The sequence below is a fragment of the Nicotiana attenuata genome, unplaced genomic scaffold (assembly GCF_001879085.1).
Source record: "Nicotiana attenuata strain UT unplaced genomic scaffold, NIATTr2, whole genome shotgun sequence".
Lineage (NCBI taxonomy): Eukaryota > Viridiplantae > Streptophyta > Magnoliopsida > Solanales > Solanaceae > Nicotiana > Nicotiana attenuata.
The window spans coordinates 1-12505 of record NW_017671500.1 but is presented as its reverse complement, the minus strand read 5'-3'; the positions used below and the strand labels follow the sequence as shown (position 1 = coordinate 12505).

The following is a 12505-nucleotide window of genomic DNA, read 5'->3' as shown; positions in this document are numbered from 1 at the left end:
GGACTCTATTTTCTTCAAGAATTTAATTACTCTTTTCAAAATTCCCACAAACCCAAAGGAACTAATGTGCTTCTTTTTCTACATCATGTAAAAAAGTGTACTTGTTTTGTTGAAATGAATAAAAATACTTTTACTACATCATGAAAAGAATATATTCATTTTGTTGAAATAAAAAAAAGTACTCTATCTACAACATGGAAATAAAAAAGAGAAATTTTCATAAAGCACTATCTTTTGGTAGTAATTAGCCATCTATAGATACCATTTGCTATATTACGGATTATAGATACCTTTTCTGTGGTTATAAGATGTATTTGATGTATTTAAGCTATTGTATTCATGAATACAGTAGCAAAAATAGGCGTGAATCAGGGAAGTCTAGCTAATCACTTGTTGTATTCGACTGTATTCGACTGTATTCATGGAGTGAAACATGGGATTACAGCTGGACATATTATTGTATTCAACTGTATTCGACTGTATTCACGGCGTGAAATAGGGGATTACACTGTTTTTAAAACGGAAAGTGAATCAATTAACATAATAGACTCCTAATATAACTCAACAAACTCAATTATAACACACAAATTTTGTATTTTCAATTATAAAAAAGATTCCCAATAGAAAAATACCCAAAAATATAGCAATCTTCAGAAAAATTATATAATACATCTGAATACATAAATTATATTAATTAAAAAAATATATATGAATACATTCATGGCATATAGCGAGACAGTGAATATAATGAAATACATGTAATACAGCGGGATACATTGAAATACAATGAAAAAAAAGACAGTGAATACAATAAAATACATGGAATACAACGAGATACATTGAATTACAATGAAAAATCCTAAAACCCTAATGGATATATTCAAGCAACCTGTAGCAAAGCGGCTAAAACGGGTCTCCTCGCCATTTCCAGAGTTCGATCGATCACCGCTTCTGAAAAACTCGACCGAGAAGGTGAAAATCCGAAACGCGAAGGGGAAGAAAATTGAGAAGTAGATGGAGAAGTACTATCAGTTGTTGAATGTTTAGGAGAAAACCAATTAAGAGTTCGCATTCCTTTTCTCGGCATCGTCTTCAGTTTAGATAAATTATTCAAAAATTTCAGTGTTTTGATATGGTTTTTGGATGAAGAAGGAAGAGTACAGTGTCAATGATTGAAGTTTTGATATGCATTTCCATGGCGGTTGAGGGAGAGATACTGGCGTGTTGAGAGAGAGAGGGTGGAGAAAAATCTGAAAGAATGTGAGAGAAAAATAATACAAAGAGTATTTTATGGCTTAAGAGTAGGAGATAACCATAAATAGATATTTGGCCATAAAAATCAAAAGGTATCTATAGAATATAATTTTTTAAAAAGGTATTTAATTAAAATAAATAAGGTATCAACCTTTGCTATAGGAGGTAAAAATTCCAATAAAATACTCTTAATAATAGTTCTATTTAGGGTGGATGGTGGGCGAGGTTGGGGTGAGTGAAGTGTGGTTGGGGGTTGGGGTGGGTTGGTGGGCATGGGGAATAGAGTGAAGAAGGTTGAAAAGGAGTTTTGAAAAATATTTTCCTCATTTTCATAGGGAAAATATTTTCCTCCAATTGGAGGAAAATGAGTTGATGAGGAAAATATTTTTCAAAATATGTAAGCCAACCAAACATGGAAAAATTGAAAAATATTTTCCAAAAAATGCTTTCTTCATACCAAACACATCCTAATTATACAAAATTTGATTGGTTTAAAGTGTTTGCTAATGTAAGTTTCTCTTTCTAAAGTCAAATAATGCTTAATATTTTTGCTAAGTTCCCTTATATAAAAATGGGAAGTTCTCATTGTTCCGGAGAGTTACAAAAAAAAAAAAAGATTCAAGTGTTATATAGGAGCATCCAAATTTGAAAATAATTAGAAATTGAAAATTATTTTTATTGCATTCAAAAGTTTAATGTTTCTATTTGTAGAATTTTTGTTTATTGGTATTATCCAATTTAAATTTTGATAGGGAACCTTCAGCCTTGGATAAACGTTCCGTGTGACTATAAGCTACAAGTTCGAGCCGTGAAAGCAGTTACCGGAAGCGGATCCAAAATTTAAATTTTATTGGTTCAATTTTTAAGGTTTTTAGCATTGAACCTATTGTAATTTTAAAGTTATGGGTTCTGACTTACTATTTGTTGCAATTTTAATGAATTCTTACACATTAATTCATGTTTTGTGTCGAAAGTACTGGGTTCAAATGAACCCGGCGACCAAACTCTACCTCCGCCCCTGGCAGTCACTAATTATGCTTGCATTAGGATAGCTTGTCTACATCACACTACTTGGGATGCGGCTCTTCCTCGAATCCTACATAAACGCGGAACGCTTTAACCGGGCTGTTTTTTTTTTTTTTTTTTTTCTATTTTGAATTTTAAACAATTGAAGCTTGCATGGCAAATTATTGAATGATGTCGGGTTTTTGTGATAAACAAACCAACGTCTAGAAAGCTTGTTTGGTTCTAGTATATTATTAACTATTGATATTTCCAATTATATGATTAAGTTTAGGGAGACATCTTCTTACTACCAAACATTGTCTTGACAAAAACTATTCTTCCTTGCTTGCTCCGCTACTTCACCACATAAACCAAACTAACACAATTAATTATTAGGAAAAAAGAAAAGAAGCAGAAAAAAAAGTTTTAGTTTACTTTCTGCTTTCATATTGTTGCTTCACTCCTAAATCAATAGTGAAATATCAAATATTATTTATCTAATCAATACCTTGCTTTTGTTACTATTTTGCTATTGTACTGCTTTTTCTATGTCTTCTTCAATACTTTATTTCTTTTGCTTTGTTGCTGTAACTATGTTGAGCCGGACGTCCATCGGAAACATCCTCTTTACCTGCTTAAGGTAGGAGTAATATTTACGTACATATTACCCTTTTCAGCAGGGCCGTACCCATCAAGTACGGTTCGGCCGAACCTAGTCGCTTTGGTCCAATTCATGTATTTGTCTTAAAAATCTATTGAATATACAAATTATTAATTTAGAACCCAGTAACTTAAAAAGATTAGAACTCCGAACCTATAAGCTTCAAATCCTGACTTCGCCTCTGCTTTTCAGACCACACTTACCCGATTCCATTGAATTTGTTGTTGTTGTTAATCAATACCTTATATTTTAGGAATCTCAACCTCTTGGAGTTGGAGGGTGGAGTGAATACTTCAAGCTCTACCCCTAAAGAACCTTATTAGTAAATATTACAAAAGTTTTTTTTTTCCTCATGTTCATATTTAATTCACAATAAATATAGCGACAAGGCTAGGGATCGACTTAAATATTTGTTTTCTAATTTTTTTTTCTGAAATTTTAAAACAATAAAATTTCTTTCATAGTATCGATGAATTTAGACAAGAAACGTGATGATTCGAGGAATGGGAGTATAAAATAGGGCAAAATACAAAATTGCCGATTAATTATATTTGCTAGGTAAAAGGTGTATAAAAATATGTATATTATATTAAAAAAATATGTATATATACAAAAAAAATAAAAATTGATCCGCAATTATTCTTAGAAGCGACTAAAAAATTATTTATTTTATATTGTGAAACATATGTGATATATATACGTGTGTACGTGACATAGTAATTAGTAGGTAGGGGGTCATGTGTTGCCTAACAAACAGTTAACACATGTTGTTTTGTTTTTCCTTTGTGATGGACCTGTTGGTACACAAATTCTTAATAGCGTAGAAAATAGACTAAACCTGAAAATCAAACAACAGCCAAAGAAATGTGACATTTCAACTCCTTTTTGCATTTTCCTTCTTCATAATTAATATATGTTTGAATATTAAAAATACATTTTTTTGACTTCCCATTTACAAAGGCTAGCTAATTCTTTTTGCTTGATTTCAAATATTAAAAGACTTAAAAATAAGTTAATCATGATATAAATTACCTTTCGCAATTCATTCCTTTCAAGTAGAAAAAGAGAACAATATGTGATTAACTTGATGTTCTTTCAATTGCTTAAAGTGATTTTTAGAGAGAATTTGAATAATTTAATAGCTAGACGTTTTTTTGAGATAAAGTGAACAATAAAATTAATTATAGAGGTTAAGGGTACAAGATTTTTAAGTGCATTGCTGATTTTACCATACACCAAAAAAAAAAAAGGTATATTGATGCATTAGATGAGGGATTAATTAATTATTTAATTGTAGTGTGCAAGCAAAATTTCCTTGACATTAAGTGAGCGTTTGGACATAAGAATTGTGAAATTCAGGAAAAAAATAAAAATAAAAAAATTAAGGGAAAATTTTATTTGAAAATTAAATTTGTGTTTAGACATAAATACAATTTGGAGCTGTTTTTTGAATTTTCGTGAGTGATTTGAAATGAAAATTTTGAAAAACAGCTTTGGAGTCTTTAAATTTTCAAAAAATTCCAAAATTGAACTTCAAACGAAATTTAAAATTTTTCATGGCTAAACATTACTTTAAAAAAAAGTAAATATTTTTCGAAAAAAAAAGTAATTTTTTTAATGACCAAACGGACTCTAAATTTATTAAAGAAGATTATACAAAAGTCAAACATAAAAATGAAATACTTGTAATTTGTAAAGAGTAGGAAGTTAGAGCAAGAATGCCCACACCAAAAGAATTAAATAAGCTTCTAAAGTTAGGTTCAATTTAAATATCATGCTTAAAGAATACCCAATACTTCTGATATATTCTATCACCTAATCCTACCAATAACCTTATCTTAAGCAAGATTAGTGTCAATTTACTCTATTTTAAATATTAGCCCTCTTAATCAACCAAACAAACTTAATAAAAAAGTATACATAAAAAAACAAAAAAAACTCCTCAAAATGTCAGGCCACAGCTGCAGTAAACAGCTTTATCTATAATCTCATTACCATCATCTTTCTCTTCTTGCTTCCCTTTCATAGTAATGATTCCACTCTGATGCTTCTTCTTCCTTTTCTCTGTATCAATTACTACACTTTTTCCAAGAAAACCAAAAAGCAAACAAATTCTTTTTTTATTTTCTTTTTCTTTCTGTGTTTGTGTTAAAATCTGTAGCTCTTCAGAATAGGTGCAGAAAGTTTTGTTGCTTCAGATCCCAATATATATGCCATCTTTTTCTCCTCTCTCTCTCTATCTCTTCAACCAATAGTAAGAAAACTGTCTGCTTTATGATTTTGCTCATATTTTCTTTCATCATATTTCTCTGAAACCAAACAGTCCAAAAGTATACATCATCATATCATATTATCACTGTCTATTATATCAAGTACATCAAGATTCTCTTCAGTAGTGGTCCTGAAAACCCCAATATTTCTTTCTTTTTTAGCCCTTTTTTGCTTTTTTACACAACCCCTTTTGTTTATATGTTGTGAAAAAGTGGATCTTTGGTTATTTTAGAAATGCAAGAACAAGGAGTTGGATTAATGGGGTCAAGTAGTGGAGGAGGAATTGGTAGTTTAGGACCTTTAGGTGATGTTTCAATGGTGATTTCTGAGGATAATCAGAGACAGTTAAAGGGTGAAATTGCTACACATCCTTTATATGAACAGTTACTTTCAGCACATGTAGCTTGTCTTCGTGTAGCTACACCTATTGATCAGTTACCACTTATTGAAGCTCAGTTTTCTCAGTCTCATCATCTCTTGCGCTCTTATGCTTCTCAACATCATTCTCACTCTCTTTCTCCTCATGAAAGACAAGAACTTGATAACTTCTTGGTATGTTTCAATTTCCCCTCTTCAATATCCTTTGTCGCCAATCCTTTCTTTAGCCGATGGTCTATCGGAAACAGTCTCTCTGTCCTTTCAGGGTAGGAGTAAGACTGCGTACAACCTACTCTTACACTGGGTTGTTGTTGTAATATCCTTTGTCGCTGAGCCGAGGGTTTTATGGAAATAACCTCTCTATCTCCACGAGATAGGAGTAAGGTCTGCGTACACACTACCCTCCTCAGACCCCACTATATGGGATTACACTGTGTTTGTTGTTGTTGTTGTTGTTGTTGCTGCAATATCCTTTGCCAAGAACTTAGTTTCTTCAACTTTTGTCAAAGATTTAAGCTTTTTTTCCCTTTACTGATGGCTATCTTTCTTGACTGTGTTATTGGTGTGTTGTTTTTTGAACAGGCACAGTATTTGTTAGTTTTATGTTCCTTTAAAGAACAGCTTCAGCAACATGTCAGAGTTCATGCTGTTGAAGCTGTCATGGCCTGCCGTGAAATTGAGCAGAATTTGCAACTTCTTACAGGTATGTAAAGTGTTTTTAACTATTAACCAAAATCTTTTAGCTTAACTTCTATAGTATATGTATGTAAGAGAAATTTTACGTTACTAGATCATCTAGATAGATAATTACAGCTAACTATGAATATATTATAAGAAGTTTCCTGAAAAATAACATGAACAACATGTCATCATGGGTGGAGGTAGTGTGTTGTTTACGGATTCGGACGAATCCATTAGCTTTTGCTTAGACCCTATTTTATATTAAAAGATTCATTAAATATATATCAATATTTAATTGTGAGCCCAGTAACTAAAAACAATGAGTTCGGTGGCAGGTTTGGTGACGCCATAAACTTCAAATCCTAACTTCGTCCTTGTGTGTCATAATAGGTTAAATTCTTTATATATATATATATATATATATAATTAAGTTAATCCTTACATCTTTATGCATGTTGCATCTCAGCAAAGCATGAGTACTTGTGTACATGAGGAGTCTTGTTTAACCAAAGTACAATCAAGGGAAATATGTGAACCTTGTGTGTTGAAGTGCATGGTAATCAATTTAAGTGAATTTATTATTCTGGTTTGATGCTTTAGGATAATAAAAGCAATTTGGGGTTCTTGTTTGTGCAACCATACAATCTAGAGAGTTGGGTGGTAGTGGGACCAAGAAAGGAACTAGGTTATATATATATATATATATATATATATATATATATATATATATATATTTTGTAGGTGGAGAGTTTAGTTGGTTGGTGATTTGGAAGGAACAAATTAGAATAAGCTAACAAACCAACAACACTACCAACAACTGATGATTGATGAGAGGTTGCATTAAAATATTTGGTTTCTAGAACACTTTTCTAGCTTTGTTAATTTGTGACTTGTGATTCACTGCATCGGATTCATCTAACAAAAAGAAGATATGGGATCTCAATTCTTTTTTCCTCCTGCAGCTTCTCCAATCATGTTTAGAGATTGTGTATATAATATGTATTTTATAAAAGAGCCCACCATTTATTATTTTGTAACAATGTTATTTCGTCTTTTCGGTCATCTGATAGTGTATCATGTAGTTCATTATAAAAATAACAATTTTGTACGAAGTTTATTTATGTTTACTACTATGGTTTGCGATAATATAATGAATGTTATTGATAATGGTACTGTTGGGTATTTGTGATACTTTTTAGAACTTGTGGGTATAAGTCATGTTTCATGTTTTTCCAAAATAAATTTGGGAAATATGTTTTGAAAATTGATATCCAAACACATTTTCATCTTCAAACCAAACTTCACCCGAATCAGATTTTTCAAAATAAATTTGGGAATCTATGGTCAAACGCTAGCTAAGTTATTTGATAAAATACTAGTTTCCCAACATGAGTTGTTAGATACTTTTTATGTTTCATTTTATATGATATTTTTTTCGTCTGTTCTAAAGAGAATCGTTAAGTCTTATATTAACTGAGGCAATGTGTTGTAATATGCCAATCATCTCTTGGTGAGTTAGCTTCTGGGATTGTGTCAAATGCAAGGTCTATTTTTTTTACTTGATATCAGAGCCATACTCTTAGAGCCCTTATTGTTGTGTTTATCAATATTGGATCCCCATGTAATATTATCCATGCTCATATCTTGGGTGTGTGTGTGTGGGGGGTGGGGGGTGTTACGTCCCATATTTGTTGAGAAAATGGTGCAGATCTTATATAGTATACAAATATGAAACATACAAATATAATATCAGTAGTTTCTACAAATTCTATATCTTTAACTGTAACATTTTCCCTATTATGGGGACTGTTCCATATATATAATATACATGTAGCTAGAATTAGGTGAATAAATCTAAACTGTGCTACAACTGTCGGTTTCATGTGGCAGAAGTATTGGCGTGACAGATGACATATCCCTGCGAATATATGGCAAGAACACACATAGAAGAATGCTCAACATCATTATTTTTTCCTAATGTAGTAAAATAATAAAGTACCTACTCAAAAAATGTAAAACAACTTTGCATATGTCAAGTAACGTTCATATGAATACTTATGATCGTTTCATAGGCTGAAAAAATATACTCATGTCTGATGTTTACATCAATAAATATATGTTTAAGTTATTTGATATACACATCAGATATTAGTAAGTTTTTTCCTTGTCAGCAAATGAAGTAACTGTCAAATCTAGACCAAGATATGATGTATTGGTGTGACAAAAATAAATGTAGATATCACTATATCTTATCCCATGTTGTCCCTTCATAAGGATATGAAAGGAGGAACTATACACGTATGATTGTCTCTCTGTATATGTGTATAGATATTTTACTTATATTAAGGTCATGTTTACCAATAGTTGAAGATAAATTTTAATTATTCCACTTAAAAAAGATAAGCTTTTGTGCATGTAAAAGGCAATAAATCAATGAGACTAATAACTACCAAGTATTTTTACTTGTTTAAGAATGTGCTTTAACCAAGTTCAAGAAGTCAGAAAACTGCATCCATTTATTTCAATTTTCTGAAATGTATTCTCTCATTTTTTTCTAACTCAGGAGCAACACTTGGAGAAGGATCAGGTGCAACAATGTCAGATGATGAGGATGAGCTACAGATGGATTTTTCATTAGATCAATCAGGAGGCGATGCACATGATTTAATGGGTATGGGATTTGGTCTTCCAACTGAATCTGAAAGGTCTCTTATGGAGAGAGTTAGACAGGAATTAAAGATTGAGCTCAAACAGGTGACCTCCTCAAAATCTATCATTTCCTTAAAAGAGTTTAACTTTTATGATAGTGTAAAATAATTTTTACATTGTCAAGTCATATTACAGATAACCGTCCATAATAAGTGAGATTAGTAACATGAAAAATCACATAGATTATCTGTTAAAACATAAAGGGTAGCCCGGTGCATTAAGTTCTTGCTATGCGCGGGGTCCAAGGAAAGGACGGACCACAAGGGTTACCCTACATTTCTGCAATAGGCTGTTTCCACGGCTCGAACCCGTGACCTCCTAATCACATCGAAGCAACTTTACCAGTTACACCAAGACTCTCCTTTAAAACATGTTAGGAGTAATACAGATTGATAATCTAAATTGGTTACACTACCAGTGTAATGTTAGATCTTTGTAAAAACATAGACATGAGCAAGTCAATTGAGTATTTATGATATTTCCCTCTAGTTTCATTGGGCTAGAAGGGCTTATTTGATGCTATTGAAGAAGAAGAGGGCTGGTCTAGTAACTCCTCTATGGGTTGGGCTAGTTGCAGCCCCACTTATCGAATGGGCCCAGCCAGTTGTGGACTGACTTTGCCCAGTTGACATGTATACTTTTGAGCTTTGGTGAAATATATAGGAAGCCCTAGTAGCTCACAAGTCTTAATTTGTAGCTTTTTGATATCATAGCTACTAATAGGTGACAATTCGAGCTCAAACCCATTCAACCCCTCCAATCCGTCCAAGGTTGGGCTGGTTATTGACTCTCCCATTTGTTGAACTCAGCCCATTTAAAGTTGGCATAAATTTTTAGTCCAAATTGATCGGTGGGTAACTTTGCTAAAATATCTTAAAAATAATTCTTTTTTGTTTGATATTTTATATATGACCATAACAAAAGTAAATATTCTAATTTGGTAATTAAACAATTATAAGAAAATAACACACATTATTAAAGCTTGGTAAGAGTTGGGCAGGTTGGGCTGTAACTCAAATTTTAGCTCATCTTGATCCGGTCGATCCCAACCCAAATAACTTTTGGCGGATCAATCACTCGGCCCATTTTGGCCTATGTTGCTCGGACGGATCCTCCAAAAATGCACTAAATTTGAAGGATTCGACACACAACCACAATATTTTTAAAGATTCTGAGTAATATAGATTTTGAACGGCCCATAATTAACTCAACCCGCTCATTTGACACCCTAGCTACCAACTGGTTCTTGCAGGGATTCAGATCAAGAATTGAAGATGTGAGGGAAGAGATACTGAGAAAGAGAAGGGCAGGAAAGCTACCAGGTGACACCACTACTGTTTTAAAGAATTGGTGGCAGCAACACTCAAAATGGCCTTATCCAACTGTGAGTCTGTCACCTAATTTATACTATCATTTTTTCTATCTAAAAACCTTTACATGTCCCTTTAAATTTTATCATCAGTGTTTATAATCAAGATTTCCGATATGCAGGAAGATGATAAGGCAAAACTTGTTGAGGAAACAGGTTTACAACTGAAGCAAATAAATAATTGGTTCATCAACCAAAGAAAGCGCAATTGGCATAGCAACTCACAGTCTGTGACATCTCTAAAATCCAAGCGCAAGAGATAAAGAGAAAATTTGAAAACAACCCTTGAAATCAAGAACATATATAGGTTGATGGTGATCATATGAATATCAGAAAATCTTAGAAAAGTCAGTAGATTAGGCTGGATTGTAATATATGGTACTCAGAATGGTATACATATATGGAATATGGTAGGAGTAATTCTGTTTTCTAAATACAACTAACATCTTTTGAGCTCTGGAATGACACTGTTTCTTGTAATTGTAATGGTTTAGTGATTTATGTTTTCTAAGTAGAAAAGTATCATACAAACAGGTAAAAGAGTATTTGAAACTGATATTTAGTTTTTTGAGTATCACTTTATTGACAGACATGAAATTGGAAGAGTTTTATTATCTGCAGAACATGCATTTTGTGTTTCTTTACTTGTTTATTACTACTTGTTTATGCTTATATTAGGTTAGCTGTCTACATCGCAGCTCTTGGGTGCGACCCTTCTCCCCATCCTGTATGAATGCGGGATAACTTGTGCGCCTATTTGTCTACGAAGGTAAAGTTGTAGATTTTAATCAATCAACTTCAACAGCACAGGAAGTAGGGAATTGACGGTTGTGCTCTTTCACTCCTTTAATTTTTACTTTATTCTTATTAATTTTTTATACTAGTGGTGTCTCGCCAAATTGCGGACACCTCATTATTTCTCTAAGTATCTACAACACTCCCTCCGGTCCACAATAAGTGACCAATTTGTTTTGGGCACACCCATTAAAAAAAATACTAAATTCTAGACAAAAATAGTTAGTGTGACTAAACTACCCTTCATTAAATGTTGCACCATAGTTATAGTAGCACTTACTTCTCTTCTCAAATGGTGCACGAGTAATAACTTTCTAGGGATACATACATAAGGGTAATTTGGGAAAACAAATTGAAATTTTTTTTGATTATATAAATGGACACGTTATTTTGGAGTAAATTCATGGAATGCGTCATTCAGCTTTTGGTTCGATTACGCAAAAGTCATTTTTTCTTTTTCTTATTACGTAAAAGTCATTCAAACCTTTGTTTCATTACCTGAAAAGTCACTTTTTCTTTATTTTGTTAAACAAAAATCATTTTATTATGCTCTAGTTATCACGATATCACTTGACAATATTTTATTAAAAATTTACCTGAAAAAATCTATTATGCCTTGATATTATAAATCCTCCAAATTTTATGTAAACATCTATATTTATAATCTATTTCTATATTATTATAAAAACGATGAATACAATGTACGGTTTACAAAAAGTTAACCTTATTAATAATAAGCATAATAAAAGGAATATAAACCAGAGAATCTAGATATTAGTCTTATATAATCCTATTAGTTTTAAACATTTAACTCACAATATAAATCTCACTTGACAGTCAATACTCAACCAATATCCAATATCAGGAAAACATAACAGGACTTGTTAACATGGAAATAACCGTTTTAAGCATGAGCAATTACGTATAAAGAAACACAACAATCACAAGTATAAGACCCACTCACATGCTAATGACCCGACAAACAACGTATATGATTCGTCACTCACCTATACGTCGCTACTCAACAAAACTAAACACGTAGCAATAATGGCAACAAACCTAATCCCTCAAGCTAAGGTTAGCCACAACACTTACCTGATTCCACAGCCGAACTCAAGCCTCAGTTTACCGCATTTTCCTTACGTTTCACTTCCAATACCGCTTCGTAATCTAATCATAAATTAAACTTAATACTCATCAATTATCGCTAAATAAATCATTTCCAATGCATAATGACAAGTTTTCCACAATATCCCCAAAAAGTCAAAAACCGACCCCGGGCCCGCTTGGTCAAAACTCGAGAATTCGACCAAAACCCAATACCCATTCATCCCGAGCCCGGATATACAATTGGGTTTTGCGAATACGACCCATCTCTCTCT

At 32.5% G+C, this 12505-nt stretch overlaps 1 protein-coding gene across 1 annotated transcript; it reads left to right on the top strand.

The window, feature by feature from the left end:
• The first annotated feature begins 4825 nt into the window (after window positions 1-4825).
• LOC109208648 (homeobox protein HD1) lies at window positions 4826-10947 on the top strand. Its single transcript, XM_019371778.1, has 5 exons — window positions 4826-5743; window positions 6152-6272; window positions 8814-9004; window positions 10212-10343; window positions 10451-10947. The coding sequence occupies exons 1-5, from the start codon at window positions 5426-5428 to the stop codon at window positions 10589-10591; spliced, it is 903 nt and encodes a 300-aa protein (XP_019227323.1). The 5' UTR covers window positions 4826-5425; the 3' UTR covers window positions 10592-10947.
• Window positions 10948-12505: the final 1558 nt, after the last annotated feature.

What these genes read in the sequence shown, in the direction of transcription:
- LOC109208648 (XM_019371778.1), top strand. Translation starts at nt 5,426, where the DNA reads ATGCAAGAACAAGGAGTTGGATTAATGGGGTCAAGTAGTGGAGGAGGA. An exon ending in AAGAACTTGATAACTTCTTG is followed by an intron (nt 5,744 to 6,151) that starts GTATGTTTCAAT and finishes TTTTTTGAACAG; the next exon opens with GCACAGTATTTGTTAGTTTT. An exon ending in TAAAGATTGAGCTCAAACAG is followed by an intron (nt 9,005 to 10,211) that starts GTGACCTCCTCA and finishes TGGTTCTTGCAG; the next exon opens with GGATTCAGATCAAGAATTGA.